This window comes from Saccoglossus kowalevskii, chromosome 1 (genome assembly GCF_978046115.1).
Source record: "Saccoglossus kowalevskii chromosome 1, keSacKowa6.1, whole genome shotgun sequence".
NCBI classification, from domain to species: domain Eukaryota; kingdom Metazoa; phylum Hemichordata; class Enteropneusta; family Harrimaniidae; genus Saccoglossus; species Saccoglossus kowalevskii.
In genome coordinates, this window is record NC_140641.1 from 38,933,008 (window position 1) to 38,958,170 (window position 25,163).

Below are 25,163 nucleotides of genomic sequence, written 5' to 3' on the forward strand. Positions count from 1 at the left end.
TTCAGAATCAATTTCGATGTTATTTTACAAATGGCTGTACAGGTATACGTTACTATGTTACGTCTTAGCCACCATTTCCACAGCAACTAATAAGAACCAAGAATTGGACTAGTTTTTTAAAAAAAAAATACATATAATTGCAATTATAAATTGTGAAAGTCAGAAATTTGATTCAGCTGACAATACTGATAAAAGGTTAAGAAATTATAGAACTTCCTGTCCGGCCACAGTGCTCTATACAGGGAATACACATGACATTGAGGAATACATATATAGGTATATGCACACTGCATTGTGGGAAATATATGTTTTTGTAAAATACACAATGTATTACAGGAAATAAACATTGCATTACTGGAAACATGCATTGCATTGTGGGAAATTCGAATTGCTTTTTGGGATCATGCATTGCAGAAATATAAATTGCATTATGGGAAATTTGGCCATTTTAAACAGTAAACAGAAGAAGGCATTTTAGTACAACATATAAACTTGTCATATGATTTTTTCCCAACGATGTTCATAGATTACAAATAGTAGGTTTTTAAATATTTTCTTCAATCTTCTATAAATAGACTCAATTATAAAAGAAGTTCAAGCTGAAATCATACAATCAGTTGAACAATTCATACTTAACAAGAAATGAACCAGTTTTCCCGTCGGGAAAAAAAACGAATCAAGCGTTTTCCAGAAATAACTGCACACTTCAACACAAGGGAATATCAAATAAGCAATTTTACACACTCATTAATAAAAACTGATCAAAGCAGCAATGTAGAGCACATGTATAACCATGAAGTAGAAGGTAAAGTGCAGAAGTGCCAAATGTTAAAATGAAACTATTTATAATAATAACACCCTTAGAGAGACATGATTCAGCTAACAGGGGAACAGGTAGGTGCAAATAAACATTAGTGATTTCTAGCTAGTTTAAATAGGTGAAATAAAGCAGTTGAATTATTCAAAAAAAGTTATAATAAATATTGTCAATAGTTCATTGATACTCAAGGATTTGATGAAGAACCTCTTTACAAGAACGAAGACTGATTCTACTTCAGGGGCGGATCCATTTAGTGATGATGCACCAATACAATGACGTCATTGTCACATTGTATTGCGAGCTATATGTGCATGAGTAACTATGGCTTGGGGGGTACCCCATGCACTCCCCACTAAATCTGCTTCTGCATTTCATTGAAAACTCATGATAATACACATACTGATTTAAGATCATTTCGTGAACACCATGAAAAATGAATTAATTATTACAGCCACATATAATATGCAGCTAAAGATGGATTCATATTACAAGATTTAAAGCTCAAATTTAAACCTGGTTATAATCCGATACCATTTTGAAAGGATTTCATTTCATTCAGTTGACCGAAATAAACTTTAGAAGTACAATAAATTATTAAAGCACTAATTGATTTACTGGTAATTTATTTTCACTCTTCACCTCCACAATCACTCAGAAGTGGGTGTATGGATGTTTTATTCATGTTGCACATTTTCAGATATTAATGTGCAACAATGCCACCTGGTCTATGAAATGTGGGAATATATGTGTGTAAAAACAAGACATATGACCTCACATTTTTATCAGAATATTATATTGATTTGAGGCAACCACGTCAGAAATAAAGAAATTTAAATAACTGACATACGTCATATTATTATAGATCTAGCAATAAAAAAACTGAAATTTATTGTGCAGTATAAATCTATATGTGTATCACTTTGAAAACGTTCTGTACTCACAGGAATGTACAAATTTGACTTTATTTGAGGAAAACTACGTCAGCAACATTGACGTATTCAGGATTATTGACATATCATTTGAACTCTTTTATTTGTTCACATCAAGTACAGAAGCGATATAGTGTGGGACGAAAATAGAATCTCTTCCCTGAATGCACACAGCACAAAAAGTATTTTGTTGTATTCAAGGCTGTTGTATTTATTAGAAAAAAAGATATAAACATGTAATAAATATGGTTGTCATGAAAATACTTTGTGTTCTTTGTTTCATTGTTTATAAATTGATTATATATTGACGTTATTGATGCATTTGTCACTAGGCATGTCATAATTGGTGTAAATGCAAAAAATCAAAACTACAGACTTTAACTTTAACTTTTAGGCTTTGTCTATTTGCTGAAACAGTGTGGTTGTCAGTTTTGATGCAAGTTTAGTGGAAATATATACTTGAATTCTCCTACCCTATTGTATTAGAATGCCTTGGATGGAATAATCCCCCTTTTTTTTGCAATGTTTTTAAGATATAGACTCTATCTGAAAATAGAAACATTAATGTGATCAGAAATAGGCAATTCTGCTTTGAATATATTTATAATAACTAAAACAACATTTTCAAGCACATCAGATGATATTCACAGTTGTTTCATTGTGCATTAAATTTTACAACACAAATCGATTTCCCATTTATCAATGACATAGGTATCAAATTTAATGCAGGTGTAAAATTTTAATTTTGTTGAGAGTAAAATCTAATCTTGATTACAATTTATCTCTTAAATGACAAAGATGATGATAAAAATGATAATATACTGATTTTTTTTTAAAAAAAGAAATTTGTATAAAAGAAATTGCTAAAAGATTTGATTAAAGATAAAATGGAATTCTAAATAAATTCAGAATAATAAAATTTTAAATACATAATTTCATATTTTAGGTTCAATAAATCCATTATAGCATTGAAACACACACGTTACACTTGAGAAGGTAAATTGTGTCTTAGTGAGTATGAAATGATGCAATATGGTACCATTATATGTGAAAAATATACAACTGGGATACATTACAGATGCATTAATGCATGAACATCTTCATGATCCACAGTACCTTAAATAAACAGACATCTATATCCAAAGTAAAAGTAAACAAAGACTAATTCCATCCAGTCTCATTGATACCATCTTTTATTTAATGATACTGCTGCAGTGGTTTTATTGAAAAATATTTGTAAGTTATATGTGCGTATGTATAGAGTGTAACTAAAGAGTGGTACAATGACTGATTTGCATGATAATATCTCCCACTTACGATTGAAATCCTCATTTTGTCAATCCATGACATGGTAACGAGTCGCCTACAGACAATTTGCAGTATGTGCATGTCCACAATTTGAGAGAGAATTGGTTGTACCATATATCGAGGGTTCATCATGATTGAAAGATGGGGTAAGATCGTGCCTTACAGTATTCCTCCTTTCACTCCATTCCTGCCAAATGAGGTAAGATCGTGCCTTACAGTATTCCTCCTTTCACTCCATTCCTGCCAAATGAGGTAAGATCGTGCCTTACAGTATTCCTTCTTTCACTCCATTCCTGCCAAATGAGGTAAGATCGTGCCTTACAGTATTCCTCCTTTCACTCCATTCCTGCCAAATGAGGTAAGATCGTGCCTTACAGTATTCCTCCTTTCACTCCATTCCTGCCAAATTAAGTAAGGTAGTACCCTAAAGTATTCTTAATTTCACTCCATTCTTGCTGAATTCCTAGCATGTAACACTATAGATCCCACATGTACATATACATGTACTTAATTTTTTTCTAAATCATCTTTTGTGATTGTGAAAGTAAATGTGCTATTGGGTAGAAGGTTTGATTAAGTTTTTTTTTCTATCAGAAGCTGAATTCTACCATTTTTTTATTTTCAAAACTATGATACAGCCAATGTAGTGCAGAATACAAGATCAAACATGTACTTTCATGTATTTTCTGGTCATACAGAAATTATGCTTATTAAGACGCCTACATGCATGCCTGTTAATGAGTACTCTTATAGTGAGACTGCATTTAAAGAGCATATCGTGATTATTATTATTCAGATTCTGACAATAAAAAATGAATGAATTTTACAAAATTTAGTTTTAAAATCATAAGAGATTGTTCAAATGATGACAATTTGAATTGATGAATATTTGTCTCTAGTAACATGTACATTTTGTAACACGCTTTTAAAGATCAAATAGAAATAATTATAAACCAATTTTTTCATCAAAAATACTTTACACCAATATCAAATGATCTTTATAGACATGTGCTCTTTATATGGAGGTTGGATTATTTTTTGGATGGATTGCCGACTCATACATTTAACATAATTTGTCTTGAAATAGTGAGATAGTACTGTTGCAACAAAAATACATTCATTTGAGTTGATCCAAACCAAATATGTTTGGTTTGGGGGAAATTAAACATTATTTTATAAACAGAATATTAAATTTAAGTGTGGTCTGTAAGCAAAGTAAATCTTCAAATATATTGCTAGAAAGGTCACTTAAGACAGGTGGTTTTTATATACAGGTTGCTCATATGCCTTAGGACTGCCTAAAAATGGTCATTATAAACAGGTTGTCTTTATATAAATGGTGATCAATAACACAGGTTTTACTGTTCTACTCAAGTTTGTATCCCATAATATATCCCGTTCTAACAATAATCACATAATAGTGGTGTATCTGTAACTTACCAACATCTGATAGCAAGTTTTATTTAAACAATTTATTTGAAGTTTTTATAATAATAAAGATATGATCTAACATTTTACATCAAAACAGAAACCGGAAATTAATTTTAAAATACAAAGTAAGTCGGTAAAAGAACATTTTCATGGTTATTATAATTTTAGATAATATATCATTGCTCACAATGTGTTATCAACATCAAGTTATTTTGTTCCACAACATTCAATGTACACAGTTTAATTCTAATAATAGTGTGAATTGATGAGTTACTTGCAAGTAATGAAAACGACTCTAGTCATTGCATAGAATCATAGAGTTGATAAAAACCAAATAAGTTTGTTTTGTGGAAATAAAAAGTTGCTTTATAACAATAATCTATCATCTTTTGGACATCCATTGGGATAGGAGGAGAGGTGTTTCTGAAAGAATGTGACTAGAAAGTTCTTGCCTACTATTTGACCAAGAAGTAATATATATGCTTCTGTGACTCGCAGCTTTTGAACTATTGTTATGTTGACAAATATAGAATAAAAACTATTTCAAAATAGTGTAGTGTCTATGTAATCCCCCCCCCAAATAGTTTACATTGAAGTCAGTGACAACGATGAGAGATACCCCCCACCCATATAACTTTCTCTTCATGTATGATGATACAGGCAAAAGAATTAGAAAGAAAAAAATGTATATAATCACCATGTTTTACAAATTTATGGATAATAGTATGTATAAAATCATTTTAGTTCATCTCTTTTCATCTAAAAGTTCAGTGAAAAATCATAAAATAAATATTTATAGCAGAGCTTCAACAATAATGTCTCAATAGACATGATATCAGAAACATTTATCTGCAAAAACATAAAAAGTCTCTCATAGCTACTTTCCTTTCTCATGCATTTTTCACACTTTTGACTACATTTCAGTCTCCAGAATCTCTCGACACTGAGTGTGCCAATTTGATTTGATACAATGACATAATGCTTAAGGGTGTGATGGGGCAAATGTCTTCTTCAAATACTAGCAGCAAGCAACCAAGGTGCAATCATCCAGAATAACATCACTCAAGACTGCAAAGCACTTAAAACAGTAAATGTCATGACCTGGTTGAATATAGCAATGCATTTTTCACACCAATAAGTTGTATCATGCTTGGCTTCTTTTAACGGAAACTCCAGGCTACAAGAATATCTCTTGAATGAAAGACTTAGTGGGAATTTGACACATGCTTTTTTTCACATTTGAATCTTATGCTTGTGGTGAATTACTTATAATTGTTTATATACAGCAGCATCTTTCCCATGCAGTCTCACACTAATAATTTAATCACTTGAAAATTAATAAAAAATTATATAAAATATTTAGTAAGAAATCTCACCTTTATGCAAATTAAATTAATTAACATGCACAACAATGCAAAAATAACCAAGCAAGCATGAACATCATAAAATTATGTGGAGGACTCAAACAAACTTATCTTATATGCATGTTAATTGTGGCTACACTTGTTTTCCTTTAAAACCAGTTTATATACTGGAAATTACCCACTCTCAGGATTGGTCCACCCCTGACCCGGCTCAACCATGTAATTATGTACAGTGCTTTATATCCCAATATACAATTACAGTTAATGTTTGAATCTATCAAGCTACACACAAACCAAAATCTATTAAGGCAGTTTGAGCCAAATTTAAATTTTGCTCTACTGAGTATGTTACTGCACATACATGTATATGCAATGCATTATGGGAGATAAACTTCTATTGTATATAATGTAAACTAGTATCACCTCACAGAATTATGTGTCATTTTTTTAAAAATGATTTCACAATGTTAGATTTTATATAAATAATAGTATATATGATTTTTTCATACATACAAATAAGCAAAATATGTTATTTTTGTGCTCAAAAGTTAAACACTGTTTATATGAATTATATAAGCCCCTCTTGCTGACTTTCATACGTGTTTGAAACAGGAGTTGTCAAATTCAGCTAAACACAATTATTATGTACATACAAACGATTCAAAATTACGTGTTTTGAATTACAAATGCACATGTACAAGGAAAATCATTATCATCAATTTATAACAAATGAAACATATAAAACATGTATGTCTCAAACAAAATCTGTTTACAGCATTATTCTGTTTTTGAATTAAATCTGAATTTGCCACCCCGATAATTCATCTCTTTTTTTTATACTTGGTGATCCAGTATCAGAACTGATAAAGACGAAAGCATCAAAACAGGTTCAAAGTTTCTCATCTTTAAGCCTGTCTCTGCCTCCCTATACTTATACATATATGTATACAAATTGCATTCATTTCAACATGGAGACAGTACATACATGTACGTGCTAAGTGTCACAGATGACACATTTGCTTTGTATCTAATCTGTGCGGAATATACGCATATGGCCAGTAACTGATGAGTCAATTCTTATTAAAGTTTTAATAGTCAATTATAAAATAAACTGCTTCATTACAACTATATTTATCAGGGTTCATAAAAATGTCACCTTACTTTCCTTGCACAGACTGCACAAGTACATGGTGTATATACATACATACATGTATGTAAGCTTAGTCTAATTTTGCACTTTCTACTTTAATGGCTTGGCAATGAGTCTGAACTGCTGATGGGTACATTCTACTTAGCTAGAAATAGCTCCATACACAAATCCGCATCTAAATAATTGGTGAAATGAATAAACACGAAATTCATGAACAAACTGGAGTACCAGCTAATATAGGTGCATGTCAATTTCTTGAATATGTAACTCTGATTGGACGACGAACCTGATTTAGACTGAGCTTTAAGATACATATGCATTGTTGTTTTATTTGTTTATGACTCTAAATATGAATAAGAGATAAGTATGTGCAATCACATCTGAAAACTGGCTTCAACTTTTATACTGTATTTGTTCTATTAGTGATCATACGCCAAAAAATGCATTTATTGTACGTTTGATCATTAAAATATCACCATGGATACACTTCTGTTATTTATGTAAGCACATGTGCTACTAAAAAATCCAATAAGGTACTGTCTACCGTCGTCATATGCAATCACGTGCACTGCCACCTATTCACTGCACCTGTTAGATATAGTATGTTATTCAGCAACTGATTTGTTTGAGGACCAAGATATTGATCTGATTTTATGCTGTCGCAAAGAAAAGAATTTTAAAACCAAACATGGTTTTGACTACTTTAAGACAGGCTGCTCGCTCACACTTGTTCATTTGGATCAATGCATAATGAAATAGCGCCCCCATTAGTCAAGTGAGAGAAAACTGCCCATGAGAATATACATATAGGAACAGCTTAAGATACCCAATCAGTGTTCTGGAAGAAACTTTCAATTCATGAAGCAGATGCTTATGGAATAAAATTCAACAGATTATACGAAATGGAAAAATGTTTGAATTCCTGATCCTCACAGAATGATAACCTGGATGATACAAGCGCAAGCTAGATGCTAATTATTATAACAAGCAACCTTTCAGCTGAGATAGCTTTGCTGATGCAATGTACATTTCAATGAAAGAATTAAAGATATCATCATGATATGAACAAATCTGAGAGAGGTCTACCTATGTATCAAAGCAATCAAACTTGCCGTTTTCAAAAGAAGTCAAAAATATCACTTTTTACCAAAAAATGACAAAAATATTGATCGAAATTGGAGAATTAAAGATATCATCATGAAATGAACAAATGTAACAGTTTGGAGGGGAAAGGATAGATACTCATAGAGTTGCTTACTTTCACTAATAATTTCCCAATTTCATTATGAACACAGTCTGAAAACCAAATAGTGATTTGAATCCAAATATTGTATGCTAATTTTACCCTTAAATCAAGACTTGCATTAATGTACAAAAATTTTGACCATGGCCTTGAACCACATGAGACAGTTGACTGATAGAATCTAAGCGGTATAGGGTAAAGTACATCCGTCCCTAGAGGGTATCAATAATACTGACTCTGGTAATAGAAGTTTTAGTGCATTTGTCTTATAGTTACAATGAATTAACTGTCAGTCAGTGTATTCATATATTGTAGTTTAGTAGGTCGTATTTTTTCACAATGCCTAGTGGGTATAAATACACTTAATATAAAAGTATCATTTTATAAATAGAATTTAAGATTATTTGTATTTATTGTGTACCATTTTTTATAAATTACAGTAAGACAATGCCAGGCTTATACTTTCATTGCAATGTCTCATTTTATATGTTGGTATGTGAGTTCTTATTGATGTTGGTATGAGCCAACATGTTCCAATACCACATGATGACAATGACTATTTTGAGTAAGTACACTGCACTGTGTTTTGATTTTTGAAATGTCAGCATTTATATGCTCCTTTTTGGACAAGTGTATATGTACCAATTCTACACTGTAAACTTTATGAGTGTCATACAGTTTAACAGATGTGAGTCTCTAAATATCTATGTTAGGAATGTAAAAAAATGGCTGCCAAGCGACCATCTTAAACTGGATCATGACACAAATCAACTTTCATTGATGTTGACAATTGTTTGGACCTAAAATTGTATGAAAAAAGTTGCTGATTGTTGTCAAACAAAATGGCTTCCAGTAGGCCATATTGGATGGAATTTCAAAAATATCAATATGCATCTTTGTGAAATAATATAATGTACTTTATAACTGAATAAACTTGGGTGATCATAAAAAGGCAGCCAGTCCCCAAAATCCGTGAAAAGTAATGTATGTGCTTCAGTATGCGAACAGCTAGATACATTGTATTAACTAAGTTTGAACTGAATTGGCCTGCACGAATCTGAGATAATGCTTTACATGTATAAAATGCATTTTTTTAAAGACTTTTGGGGTCAAATGTGGCTGTCAATTGGCCATTTTGAACGTTATCAAGAAATAAAATCTGAAGCATATGTATCAACTATATACCAAGTTTGGCTGAGAAAATGTGAAAGTCGAACAAACTGACAAAACCCAATCCATAAGTCTCCCCTGTATCCAGTTAGAGTTACAATAATTATTTTATAAATGAAATTATTAATCACTGCAGATGATGTTTGTTATGAGTATGATGAATAATTTAACTGTTATACACATGTACATGCATATGTCAACTATTATAAATTCAGAGGCTGATTTCATAAGCTGTCAAGCAACATTTAATCAGTTAAAAGACAGTTCTACTAAATTTTCATGTTAGCCATAAACCACTAGCTATTAAGACATATTAAAGGACAGTAAAGAGACTTAAGTTACATGACATACAATCACTAGCATTCAATTCATTATTATTCATATTACACTACCACCATGTACCGATTTAACTGTCGATATCAATATCACATATTTAACTATAGCACATAATTAGTTGGCTGATTTGTTATGTAACAGTATCAGACGTTAAATTTATTTCTACAGCCACCCAATCAGCTAGGTAATTATTTCCAATATACCCATGTGTGTGTTATTTCAGCTGGGAAGGCATGGTTTTATCTTCCGTACAACCTGGGAAACATTCCTCTCACCCACAGCTCTGGGATTAGCTTCACACAGCAAACAAAAATGTACAGCTTAATTTTCATGTGGCTGACAAATCAAGAGAAGAGCATTTCTTGAACTTTCCTAATATTGTTCTCATTGAAAAAAAATGTACATATGATATTAGTTTTTGACACTACAATTATAACATAGCAAAACTATGACAACCTAGCCTATAAGATAAGAGAAACTGATATTTTGATGGCAGAACTGTCTTCTTATTGTCAATCACTCCAAATTTAAAGGTTAGTTTCATTGGTTTAGATTGACTATCCTATACCAGGCATTAGAATCAGGGGTTGTGGGCTTTCAAGCCAATGCAGATTAGCCCAGAAATATTTTTCATGGTTTGAAAATCAGATTTGAATTCACAGGACATAAATATCACCCTAGTGATAAATAATATTCCCAGTAATAAATATCCCAGTGAAAATTGCTATAAAATTATGACTTTCTTGACTAGAAAAATTAACAAATTATGTCATTTTTGAATACAATCAATATAATCAACGAGGACGACAACAACAATTATAAGGACAGACACTTGCCATATATCTTTTCTTCTATTTAATGATTCATGCAAGGTAAAAATATACACCCCTCCTAAATATATATCATAAACTCAACATGTGTCAAATAGTAAAATAATGTTTGTGTTTTTGCTAGACCAATTCACTCACATTCATAGGCTCAATGATATGTGAAATGTACACCATTTTACCATGTAATTAGCATTGGCAGGGATACACCCTCACAGGGACTGGTAGCTACATGCCTGCAGGCTGTCAAATGAATATAATTACAACACACCAACAATGTGTTATATCTGCTGAGTACACTCCTGCTTAACTAGGCTAATTTTAACTTCAGTACTCTTATCAACTTCATCTACGGACAACAGACTAAAAAGTACAGTGGTAATGAATAGGAGGAGACAAAGTAAAGCGTGAGTACCGAAAACATAATGGATGCAATTCAGTTTTACTCGTGCCAAGTCACGTTCAACTTTAGCATTCATTTTGTCTACACAGTGAAAATATGTGCATGGCTTTCACTACATACTTAAATCCAGCCCCTTCAGTAATATTTGGTGATATGATGTGTGCGTGATGTATCAACTGTCAAATTTAAGTTTGAGTGAATAATATTTACACATTTTAATTTTTTGTGTGGTCATACCAGCTTTATTTACATATTGTGTGTATCCTTAAAAACAAACGTTACTGTACTCAACAATCTACTATCATTTTATTATTTGTAGCCAAATAGATCATTGTGGTAAAATGTTTATATCTAATGTTATAGATAATGGTTTCTCATTCACATTAATTTTCACACTTTTATCTTATCCTTGTTAAATTTTTTATCAAATTATTTGTAAGTTTTTCATCAATTTCTGTATATTTATACTATCTACAAAACTTTATTTTTAAGAAAATAACTTCTTAAAATAATTCTTAATCAAAATCTTAATCAAAATATTTAAAACTTTTGATCAAGATAAAATAAAATTACTGAATATAATCTTTTTCAAAATTAGTAAAAAAATCCTTGAAATAAGATATAATGGTCATATGAAAACTATATTTTCCTCAGGAAACATATTTTTGTTTTGGTCTGTCTTAGGCCAAAACAAATGGTTTCTGGTCTTTAGATATTAGTGTAATGATGCACATTTGTTGTGCCCATATTCCTTTCAATATCACAATACTTCAGAAGAAGCTTCCCAAAAATGGGGCAATTACATGTATAATAATGGCCTGAACTTTACAAAATACTAAGAACAATATTGACTGTTCTTAGCACTGTAGATTCCATGTACAATTCAAATCTAGTTTCTAACCACATAAAGGTAATGACATAACAAGTAAACGAGAAATAGACTAATGTGCAATGAGTCATTCTTACAGACAAATCTGTTCACATTTTCCTTTTTAAAGGGTGCCATATTGAAGAATATTGACGCTTATAAATAGCACTTCAGTATTGAACCAATTAGTGAGGCTGTGATGAGGTAACGAGATATCACTCAACTGTCAACTTAAAATACTGATACACAAAAACTACCTGGCAACCTTCTTAACCGTGGGTGAAAACATGCGAACTAGGTGACCGCATGAGTACATTGTTTCTCAGGAGACATCTACAGGGAGTACTGATGTTTAATTAGATTAATTAATTTCTATGACAATCACACTGTGCAGTCAGTGTGGTGAATATTACGTAATATAAATCTAATTATTCGATAGCTTAATCCTCTTTTTATTCTATTTTTCTGTGTATAATTTTCTGAACAGCATTTGCGCAATTACAGGAAGGACCTTGCTAAAAATAGAACTATAGAATGTTGTTCTGTGCGTGAAATGGATCAAATACAGGCAACATGTGCAGCTGATAAAAATCACTTATACCTCAACTGGGTTATTTTGCTCTAGCCTTTCAGAGATTAGTCATAAGTTCCAATTACTGCTTGAACAAATCCCAACAACCAAATGACATGTTCAAACAACATAACAGTTATATGTTCATTCTAGTTTTTGTTTTTTACATAATGCATCATGACTTCATTAATGCCTTGACAGTTTTGACAAAACAGTAAACAATACTCTGAAACCTAATGTACAAGGGTAGTACCAAAGTGTCTTGAGGGGAGAAGAGGATTAAAAAAAGTGTGGCAGATGAATTAGGTCTTTCACTTTACTTTATTTTTTTACCCTACTTTATGTGAAGTAAATCTATAAATCAGTCCATCCACCCCCCCCCCCCCAATGGTTTTAAATGTATCCTCTCTGGAGCATGATCAGCAACCATATCCAGAGAATTACCCCTGTGACCATCTAATCTGATCGAGGTATTATATACAGGAAATTAATTTTCAATCTGACAGGTCAAAAAGCTATTCATGTACTATAGCAATGACATCTATTATCATTATGAACAAATATATATTTCCACACCATAGTACAATTATATTATAACAGTATTCACAATCACCCCTTCGTTGATTTGACATTACCTCAACCTTTAGGCATCACCTGTTACTTAACTTGCTGGCACATATGATATTTACGTGATTTATGCTATGGCTATATTGCATACACATTTCACTATCGATTTCTGTAGATTTTCTTCTGAATTTCGATATAGACACATGAATGTAGTATGGATTGTAAAGTTGAAGTCATGTAATCCTCCAATTAACCGAAAACAACCTATTCTCTATGGACCAATTAAAATGCATCATCAGATGAATGAAATTCTGCCGCTATGTGTTGTAAATTTTAATGCAAAATAACAGTTTCTGTCATGGATATACAAAATACAGCCAAAATATTTAATATTTTTTTCTGAAATGTTTCATTGCTTAATTATTTTTAAACTTTTCTGCAATATTTTATTTTAACAAATCTTTATAGTTATTCTAGATTGCAAAATGAAAGGTGTATAATTATCACATTGCTCATTGTCATTTAAACTCACAGTTGCTTGTAACATAAGAAAGACCGGGGTAAATCACAGAAATAACTCTGTATACAGAGTAAACAATAAGGTAATCAAAGCATAAACATGCAGGCTTTAATAGCGATTTGATGCCATACGTGTGCGCTAGGGGTTTGATTCATGCACACTGTACATATTTACTTTGATCAGCATGTGTGTGTCTACGACAATAGACAGTCTGAAACTGGTACAAAATTTCAATGTGATCAATGGATAAAAGAAACAAATGATATTAAAAAATGTAATTTCCTGAACACAACCATAAAAGGCAGGTTACTGATCATAAATGTTTCAGCTGTGCACCAGTATTATGTGACAGTCAGCAGCAGAAATTATAAATATTATTTTTGTACGATTGTAATGATTTGAGACTATGACAATTAGTTTAGTTATTTGCATAATGATATTGATACATTGTATAGAACATCTCATGAGTATTTAGACTCCAGGCCTAGCAGTTGAGCAATAAACATCTTAGCTACAAGTGCTCCTTTCCAGTGCGTTATTCTCCTCCCGGATTTGGTGACCAGTACTCACTTGGTACCTTGAGAAGTCTGTTCTCAGTTTACAACGAAGTATTCATATTTTAGAGGAGCGGGCTCCCTGACTGATTACATCTCATATTTCATAGTGATTTTAGCTTTAATAAACTTGAAAATATGCCAGTCATTGAACTATAAAACTTAATTCTAAAACAAACAAAAAGTTTATCCTACAGAATATTATCTAAAAATTATTATTAAATAATTTAAATTCTTATCAAATCCCATCATCAAAAAAAGATTGCCACATTTTATGTTAATGTGATTTAAATTATATCTCATTATTATTATTAGAGGTATTTTTTACTTAGTATTATTATTGATATTAATATCAATATAAAATTATTCTTATGATTTTTTTCAGATATCTGAGTGGATGTATATGCCTGGCAATTCAGAGCCAAAATTGGTCATAAACTACTCCACGACTGTTACCATAGAGCAGAGGAGAATATATTGTAGATGCATTGAGGGAACGAATTGCAATTTATGACAAATCCCCTAAGGGATGTACAATTGCATGGTATTTGAGTTGTCTGCGTAAGTGCCCGAGTCGTGACTGACAAAGAAACGCCGCTTTCTTCCACATTAGTAACAAGCGGAGTGCATCGATACATGCCTTAACGTTTTGAAACCTTATATGTGGATTGAAAGCATGGCAAACAAAAATGAAAGCTATCCGGTTATATTGGATTTTATTTTGGCAACAAATATAACAAATGCATCTACCGGAGATTCAAGTGATGCACATGATAGATCAAGCGCTGCTATCATCGTGGAAGCTATCATCATGATCCTCATCTTCTTGACATCGGTTCTCGGAAATGCCTTAGTGATTATTGCCATAGCAACCCAGCCACGCCTGAGAACTGTTGGAAATGTATTTATCGCTAGTCTGTCGTCAGCAGATATTTTGTTCGGCTTCATTATGATTGTCAGTATTGACTCATTACTGAACAATGAATGGCGGTTTGGACACTTGATGTGCAATATTTCGGGAACACTGCTTGGGACATCGGCGGTAGCCTCTCTGTTACACTTAATGGCCATTAGTCTAAACCGATATCACTGCATTACATCCAGGAATTTCTACCCTCGTCTTTATCGTAGATGTAACGTGTACTGGATGATCACCGTTCTGTGGATTGTATCCATCCTTATAAACCTACCACCAAACTTTGGTTGGAGCAGTATCTCTTATGATAGAAGAATCTACTCTTGTCAAGTGATTAGAGTACAGGACTTAGCTTACTCTCTCTTTTTATTCCTAGCTGTCTTTGTGACCCCATCGTGTGTATGTGCATTCTGCTACTACAGGATATTCCAGACAGTACGGATGAGCCACAAAGCCATACAGACGCAGCGACGTGAAAGCCTGGCCAGTACGAGCTTTGAGTCATCCAATATGTACCGATCCACCCATCATCACATGACACGCTTCATCGTCTTTCTTTTCTTTGTGCTAATGTGGCTACCATATATGATTTCCAACTTCCTTGACTACATGATGAAGGTACCAGACAACGTCCACACTTGGTCGGCACTTGTTGCCTGCCTTAACAGTTCCGTGAATCCAATTCTATATGGTGCCCTCAATCGTAATTTCAGGGAAGGATACAAGGCCATGTTCTTTGATAGCCGATGTCTATGTAAATCACGTGATCACAAAATGGAGACATCATCAATCGATCGAGTATGAATCGTCACTCTTTGCAATAAGAGACCCAGAGAAAAATCAGTGGGTGGTTTTTGATGATATTTTACAAGGCGATGATGAATCATCCAGTCAAAATGAACACTGACGCTCTTATTCGATATTGCCTGTAGGCCACAATAACTCATGAAAGGCATTACAGAAATAATCATGTACGCAAAAAAAAAAGATTTTGTGGCAAGGAGTTGTAAATAACATTTTACTTATTCGTTAACATTGATAAAACATTACTATTACTAAAAAAATGTTGATCATCAACCATAAGGTGAAAATAATGACAATACATGTACATGTAATAATTAAATCAGGCATTCAGTATGGCCGAACACTATCAATAATAATATGTATTGTACACATGTGTCAAATAGAAGGTGGTTGTGGTTAGTTATGTTGTTTGACATTGCTTCTGTGAAATATTGCAAGTAGAGCTTACTGCCAAAATCTGCTTCAATTCAGCCTTATGTTATTCAGACTTTCTTTTTCAAATATACAAGTTACTGGTACTGTATGTAAATTGCTTCCCAATATATATTTATGATATAATAAAATGTGCTATGCTTTAAAAGTGTTCCCAAGGCTATTCATTTTTATCATAGACTTTATTAGTTTACTGGCATTATACTTTAAATAGTATGTATAAACAGAGGAATAAATTTAACTGCCACCAGAGGGCGCTATTCAATGTAATACAGATTTACAGTAATCTTCAGAGTATTAGTATCCATGGAACCAGTTTTGTAAGAAGCGGAAAAAACACTCTTACTAATGAATGAAATATATTGATATATACGCCAAGCAGATCTCACAAAAGCTACCAGCAGGTTTGATCTCACCACACATCTGTACATGTGACACCATGCAGATCTCCCAAAAGCCATCAGCTTTGATCCCACCACACATCTGTGCATGTAATACCATGCAGATCTCCCAATTAAGATCATCAAGCTTTAAGTATTTCAGTCTATCATTACGACTCCTGCTAAATTTGGAGATTGATCATAGAAAGTTGCCTCTTCACCTTAGAAGCCCCATTACGATACTACGCTGTAAACACCTAAGGTTTTTGGTAACCTGCCACAAGAGGGCGCTATATCAATAGTTCAGGCATTAACTTTTCTATAGTTACAGTGGTGATGACCATTGCAAGGAACTAAAGTTGGATATAACAGATAGACCTTGAATATATTGTGGATTACACAATACATCAGTTCTCTTATAAAGACAAGTCTAACATTACTTTGAGGGGGCTATTAGCATCGTAGTTAAAAAAACAACAAAATGTTGCTATGTAATCTTGACATGAAAATACATACATACATGTAATGAATGCTGACATCAACTTTTTTCTCAAACTATTGCTACCTAATTTATGCAAATTTATGCAAAGTGTAGGCACTACTGAAAGAGAAACTACCACATGTCATGGAATGCATAACAAAATGTGTATTTGAATCATGTACTAGCTGTACTGATGTCATTATACTAAGATCTAAGATGAAAACCAGATGTAGTCGTCATTAGGTAACATCTGTAGATGATTTAAAATATTCTTGAGCTTATAACTTTAGTTATAAAAGCACTTGTATTTTCAATTTTTAGTTTGAAGTAGGTTTCTGCCAACCCTTGTCAGTTAGTTTTAGATTTGACAGAAAATTGTTGAAAAGTTGAAATTCAAATCTTTTGAAAAAATCACATTAATCACCATTGAAACATTTAAAGTTATACTGTGAAAAGCTTACTCTGTGTTAAATATTAATGGTTGACAAAATACAATACCATATTTTATTTATTAGTAGCACATAATAAATACAAAGATTGCAATGTGTACTTTTTTATTAGAGACATGCTTCTAATACAGCAAATGTGATTATTTGTGTGTATTTTTACTGCAAGCATATATCTGAAATATCATAAATTCTCATAGGATGATGTTATCTTGTTCACCAAATAGATAAAACAAGCCAGTTATTTGGCTAAGATAAATACTGCAGTATTAGTCACCATGGTTACAACTATTTTACACTTTAGCAAATCCCAGGAGGTGTAATATATACAGCATACAATATACAGTGTGTAATATAAATTCCAGATGTGAGCTAAAAGCTTTATTGTAATAGAACCCTAGAGAAATATTGATCTTGATAATTTGAACTGATTTGGATCTATCAGGTCATCTGCTGATAGTGTATATGGTTAACAACCAAACAAGTATTCAATGCACATTAGAGGAGGAAGAGAGAGTTTGTACTAGAGGGGGAAATGAGAGCTTGTACTAGAGTGGGAAATGAGAGCTTGTACTAGAGGGGGAAGACAGAGCTTGTACTAGAGGGGGAAGAGAGAGCTTGTACTAGAGTGGGAAATGAGAGCTTGTACTAGAGGGGCAAGACAGAGCTTGTACTAGAGGGGGAAGAGAGAGCTTGTACTAGAGTGGGAAGAAAGAGCTTGTACTAGAGGGGGAAGAGAGAGCTTGTACTAGAGGGGGAAATGAGAGCTTGTACTAGAGTGGGAAATGAGAGCTTGTACTAGAGGAGGAAGACACAGCTTGTACTAGAGGGGGAAGAGAGAGCTTGTACTAGAGTGGGAAGAGAGAGCTTGTACTAGAGGGGGAAGAGAGAGCTTGTACTAGAGGGGGAAATGAGAGCTTGTACTAGAGTGGGAAATGAGAGCTTGTACTAGAGAAGGAAGACAGAGCTTGTACTAGAGGGGGAAGAGAGAGCTTGTACTAGAGTGGGAAGAGAGAGCTTGTACTAGAGGGAGAAGAGAGAGCTTGTACTAGAGGGGGAAGAGAGAGCTTGTACTAGAGGGGGAAGACAGAGCTTGTACTAGAGGGGAAGACAGAGCTTGTACTAGAGGGGGAAGAGAGCGCTTGTACTAGAGGAGGAAGAGAGAGCTTGTACTAGAGGGGGAAGAGAGAGCTTGTACTAGAGGGGGAAGACAGAGCTTGTACTAGAGGGGAAGACAGAGCTTGTACTAGAGGGGGAAGAGAGCGCTTGTACTAGAGGGGGAAGAGAGAGCTTGTACTAGAGGGGGAAGACAGAGCTTGTACTAGAGGGGGAAGACAGAGCTTGTACTAGAGGGGGAAGAGAGCGCTTGTACTAGAGGGGGAAGAGAGCGCTTGTACTAGAGGGGGAAGAGAGAGCTTGTACTAGAGGGGGAAGAGAGCGCTTGTACTAGAGGGGGAAGAGAGAGCTTGTACTAGAGGGGGAAGACAGAGCTTGTACTAGAGGGGGAAGACAGAGCTTGTACTAGAGGGGGAAGAGAGCGCTTGTACTAGAGGGGGAAGAGAGCGCTTGTACTAGAGGGGGAAGAGAGAGCTTGTACTAGAGGGGGAAGAGAGAGCTTGTACTAGAGGGGGAAGAGAGAGCTTGTACTAGAGGGGGAAGAGAGAGCTTGTACTAGAGTGGGAAATGAGAGCTTGTACTAGAGTGGGAAGAGAGAGCTTGTACTAGAGTGGGAAATGAGAGCTTGTACTAGAGGGGGAAGAGAGAGCTTGTACTAGAGGGGGAAGAGAGAGCTTGTACTAGAGTGGGAAATGAGAGCTTGTGCTAGAGGGGGAAGAGAGAGCTTGTACTAGAGGGGGAAGAGAGAGCTTGTACTAGAGTGGGAAATGAGAGCTTGTACTAGAGGGGGAAGAGAGAGCTTGTACTAGAGGGGGAAGAGAGAGCTTGTACTAGAGGGGGAAGAGAGAGCTTGTACTAGAGGGGGAAATGAGAGCTTGTACTAGAGGGGGAAGAGAGAGCTTGTACTAGAGGGGGAAGAGAGAGCTTGTACTAGAGGGGAAAGAGAGAGCTTGTACTAGAGTGGAAAATGAGAGCTTATAAAATCCCGAAGCAAGTCATAGTCATCCTAATGGATATACTGTTTAAGCTGGAAACAATGTTTGTGTTCACAAGAACAGAAAAATCATAGCCAGTTTGACAAATAGTATGTATATTTGAGTGTATATTGGTCAAAAAATTGTTAGTTTCAAAGCAAATACGCTTGGTAAAGTAATAAATGAAATTATCATACCGAACATGTGTAATACCATTCAAGATTATGGGTTACAAACTTGATAAAAAACTATGAGACACCAAGTTATTGCATGAACATTTAGACTACCATATTTAGTCTAGTAGTGCATACACTTACATACGTAAATGAAAGTTAACTAGCTAGAATACAATTTTCAATTCATGTTACGGTACTCTTTTATTTGAGATTCACATCTAGTAGGAATAAATAAAAGATGAATGCTTCAGTGTAATATTTATAATATTTATAGATAATTCAGGGATATTTTTTCTCAGTTTGACGTCATCTGAATTAATCCGAGCTATGGTGAGGATTGACGCTACTCTTGTGGTAATCACAGCAGTGATCATTATGTCACACTGTGGAGATATGCAAGTTACGCATGTGATAAGGATCAACAACTGACCGCTGTATGCAAATAATCAATTTGTATCAGCAGTCTATCAACAACGGTTACATCTTTGTTCATCTGAAGAGTGTCACATGTAATACATACAATGCATAGAATGTTCACATGGTTAAATATAAATGGTTGTAACCTTCAGAACTGCACAGATCTTCATTGCAGCGAACATTAATTTCATGTTCTGGCAGTAATCGCGCTTGTCTGCATATAATTGCATTTCCAGAATGACAAAAAGTTTGAAAATAAAATATACTTACAATTTTATCAGGAAGGGATGATTGATCTGTTGTAAAATTGACTTTTCACTCATAATATGTTCAATTTGTTTCAACCTAATAACTTCAGATATATTCAGGACTTTTAAAGCAAAATATGTCTTAGTTTTTTTGTCTTTGACAAGCACAACTCTGCCAAATGTTCCAGTACCTGAAGGAGATATTAAAGGAAAGAGGTGATTAGAGAAACATAAATAAATAGAAAATATTCATTCCTGCTGGTCTAAATAATTGGAGCGATTTTATTTAGCTGTCTATTATTTGTCTTCATTACCATATTTATTCTATTAGCAGTGCATCTCCAATAAAAGCACATACCATATTTATTCCATTAGCAGTGCATCTCCAATAAAAGCACATACCATATTTATTCTATTAGCAGTGCATCTCCAATAGAAGCACATACTATATTTATTCTATTAGCAGTACATCTCCAATAAAAGCACATACCATATTTATTCTAGTAGCAGTGCATCTCCAATAAAAGCACATACCATATTTATTCTAGTAGCAGTGCATCTCCAATAGAAGCACATGCCATATTTATATAACAGTGCATCTCCAATAGAAGCACATACCATATTTATTCTATTAGCAGTGCATCTTGAATAGAATCACATACCATATTTATTCAATTAGCAGTGCTTCTCCAATAGAAGCACATACATGTACCATATTTATTCTATTAGCAGTGCATCTCCAATAGAAGCACATACTATATTTATTCTATTAGCAGTACATCTCCAATAAAAGCACATACCATATTTATTCTAGTAGCAGTGCATCTCCAATAGAAGCACATACCATATTTATTCTATTAGCAGTGCATCTTGAATAGAATCACATACCATATTTATTCAATTAGCATTGCTTCTACAATAGAAGCACATACATGTACCATATTTATTCTATTAGCAGTGCATCTTGAATAGAATCACATACCATATTTATTCAATTAGCAGTGCATCTCCAATAGAAGCACATACATGTACCATATTTATTCTATTAGCAGTGCATCTTGAATAGAATCACATACCATATTTATTCTATTAGCAGTGCATCTCCAATAGAAGCACATACCATATCTGTTCTATTAGCAGTGCATCTCTGATAGAAGCACATACCATATCTGTTCTATTAGCAGTGCATCTTTGATAGAAGCACATACCATATCTGTTCTATTAGCAGTGCATCTCCGATAGAAGCAAATACCATATTTAATATTTTAATATAATTATTTTAATTTAGCACATACATGTATAACTATCAGCAAAATACTGCCTAGTACATGTACATGCAAGTAAGACCTAACCCTAATATGTGCTATACAGTACATTTAATTTTGCTTTCTCTATTATGGGCAAAAAGAGAAACAATTCAACTTGAATTAACAAACAATTCTACATCAGTTGACATCTCTAAAAAGTTGAATATGTATTTGTGCATTTCAGACAATTTACCACATAGCCACAACTACTGTCATATTATTAGTTCAAGAATTAACATGTCAAGTTTGAACTTACTGCAGTGATGCTGTTAATATGCACAAAGAACCACTTAACTGAATACCAATTACGGATGACAGAATCTGGGTTCAAATTCAGGATAAAGGAATTTGTGATAGTATTCATAGAATACAAGAAAGGTGCCAGTACACAGTGTAGTTGAACTGTTTTCAGAATGTTTTGTTCCCTTGGCATACCAGACCTAGATTACCTTCCATTCAACCCAATGTGCAAATACAATTGATTCCAAAAATAATGCTTTAATTTGACATACAGCTGAATGTTTGCAACATTCCTGATACTGCCCTTCCACCTCCCTCTAGAACTGTGCATGTTTTCTCCTGAACTTCCAACTTCAAGTCAAATTCAATACTGAATTTCACTTACTCATTAAAGCAATGCATCCGCTTAGCAACAACAAGTTGTACACAAAAGGATTTCTTTCATAGCGTGTTTCAAACATCCTATTTTTTTCCCTATCAACTGTCATTACCATGGAACAAATAAAATGTAGAGAAATTATATGTTAGTACAAAAAATGTATCTACACATGAAATGTTAAACTATTCTCATAAAACATGTCTGCATATTCAACATTATTTGAAAACAGAGTAGTTTATTGCAAAATGTTGTTGTTCATTTGCATATTTTTTAACCCATGTAATACTGAAACCAAAATGATCTTTGTGGCACCATACATGTCCCTTTAAGACAAACTATGGTAAGACATGGTAGGAAATGGTAAATTATGTCTTTTTAAGACAAACCAAGACATGTGGTAGGATAAGGTAAATTATGTTCATTTTGGTCAAAGCATGTCATAGGTAATGGTAAATAATTTCCATTTTTATCAAGACATTTGGTAGGAAATGGCAAACTATGTCTATTTTAATCAAGACATGTGGTAGGATATGGTAAATTATGTCCATTTTGATCACGACATGTGGTAGGCAATGGTAAATTATGTCCATTTTGATCAAGACATGTGGTAGGCAATGGTAAATTATGTCTATTTAGATCAAGACATGTGGTAGGCAATGGTAAATTATGTCTATTTTGATCAAGACATGTAGTAGGCAATGGTAAATTATGTCTATTTTGATCAAGACATGTGGTAGGCAATGGTAAATTATGTCTATTTTGATCAAGACATGTAGTAGGCAATGGTAAATTATGTCTATTTTGATCAAGACATGTAGTAGGCAATGGTAAAATATGTCTATTTTGATCAAGACATGTAGTAGGCAATGGTAAAATATGTCTATTTTGATCAAGACATGTAGTAGGCAATGGTAAATTATGTCTATTTTGATCAAGACATGTAGTAGGCAATGGTAAATTATGTCTATTTTGATCAATACATGTAGTAGGCAATGGTAAATTATGTCTATTTTGATCAAGACATGTAGTAGGCAATGGTAAATTATGTCTATTTTGATCAAGACATGTAGTAGGCAATGGTAAATTATGTCTATTTTGATCAAGACATGTAGTAGGCAATGGTAAAATATGTCTATTTTGATCAAGACATGTAGTAGGCAATGGTAAAATATGTCTATTTTGATCAAGACATGTAGTAGGCAATGGTAAATTATGTCTATTTTGATCAAGACATGTAGTAGGCAATGGTAAAGTATGTCTATTTTGATCAAGACATGTAGTAGGCAATGGTAAAATATGTCTATTTTGATCAAGACATGTAGTAGGCAATGGAAATTATGTCTATTTTGATCAAGACATGTAGTAGGCAATGGTAAATTATGTCTATTTTGATCAAGACATGTGGTAGGCAATGGTAAAATATGTCTATTTTGATCAAGACATGTAGTAGGCAATGGTAAAATATGTCTATTTTGATCAAGACATGTAGTAGGCAATGGTAAATTATGTCTATTTTGATCAAGACATTTAGTAGGTAATGGTAAATTATGTCTATTTAGATCAAGACATGTGGTAGGCAATGGTAAAATATGTCTATTTTGATCAAGACATGTGGTAGGCAATGGTAAAATATGTCTATTTTGATCAAGACATGTAGTAGGTAATGGTAAAATATGTCTATTTTGATCAAGACATGTAGTAGGCAATGGTAAATTATGTCTATTTTGATCAAGACATGTGGTAGGCAATGGTAAATTATGTCTATTTTGATCAAGACATGTAGTAGGCAATGGTAAATTATGTCTATTTTGATCAAGACATGTAGTAGCTAATGGTAAATTATGTCTATTTTGATCAAGACATGTAGTAGGCAATGGTAAAATATGTCTATTTTGATCAAGACATGTAGTAGGCAATGGTAAATTATGTCTATTTTGATCAAGACATGTAGTAGGCAATGGTAAATTATGTCTATTTTGATCAAGACATGTAGTAGGCAATGGTAAAATATGTCTATTTTGATCAAGACATGTAGTAGGCAATGGTAAAATATGTCTATTTTGATCAAGACATGTAGTAGGCAATGGTAAATTATGTCTATTTTGATCAAGACATGTAGTAGGCAATGGTAAAGTATGTCTATTTTGATCAAGACATGTAGTAGGCAATGGTAAAATATGTCTATTTTGATCAAGACATGTAGTAGGCAATGGAAATTATGTCTATTTTGATCAAGACATGTAGTAGGCAATGGTAAATTATGTCTATTTTGATCAAGACATGTGGTAGGCAATGGTAAAATATGTCTATTTTGATCAAGACATGTAGTAGGCAATGGTAAAATATGTCTATTTTGATCAAGACATGTAGTAGGCAATGGTAAATTATGTCTATTTTGATCAAGACATTTAGTAGGTAATGGTAAATTATGTCTATTTAGATCAAGACATGTGGTAGGCAATGGTAAAATATGTCTATTTTGATCAAGACATGTGGTAGGCAATGGTAAAATATGTCTATTTTGATCAAGACATGTAGTAGGTAATGGTAAAATATGTCTATTTTGATCAAGACATGTAGTAGGCAATGGTAAATTATGTCTATTTTGATCAAGACATGTGGTAGGCAATGGTAAATTATGTCTATTTTGATCAAGACATGTAGTAGGCAATGGTAAATTATGTCTATTTTGATCAAGACATGTAGTAGCTAATGGTAAATTATGTCTATTTTGATCAAGACATGTAGTAGGCAATGGTAAAATATGTCTATTTTGATCAAGACAT

General features: G+C 33.4%; 1 protein-coding gene across 1 annotated transcript in view; it reads right to left on the reverse strand.

Moving 5' to 3' along the window:
* LOC100369010 (cAMP-dependent protein kinase catalytic subunit PRKX-like) overlaps nt 1-25,163 on the reverse strand; it is a 133,205-nt gene that overhangs the window by 74,068 nt on the left and 33,974 nt on the right. The window contains exon 2 of the mRNA XM_006825822.3: nt 20,474-20,642. Within this exon, the coding sequence (XP_006825885.1) occupies nt 20,474-20,642 (169 nt within the window). The remainder of the gene's footprint in view (nt 1-20,473; nt 20,643-25,163) is intronic.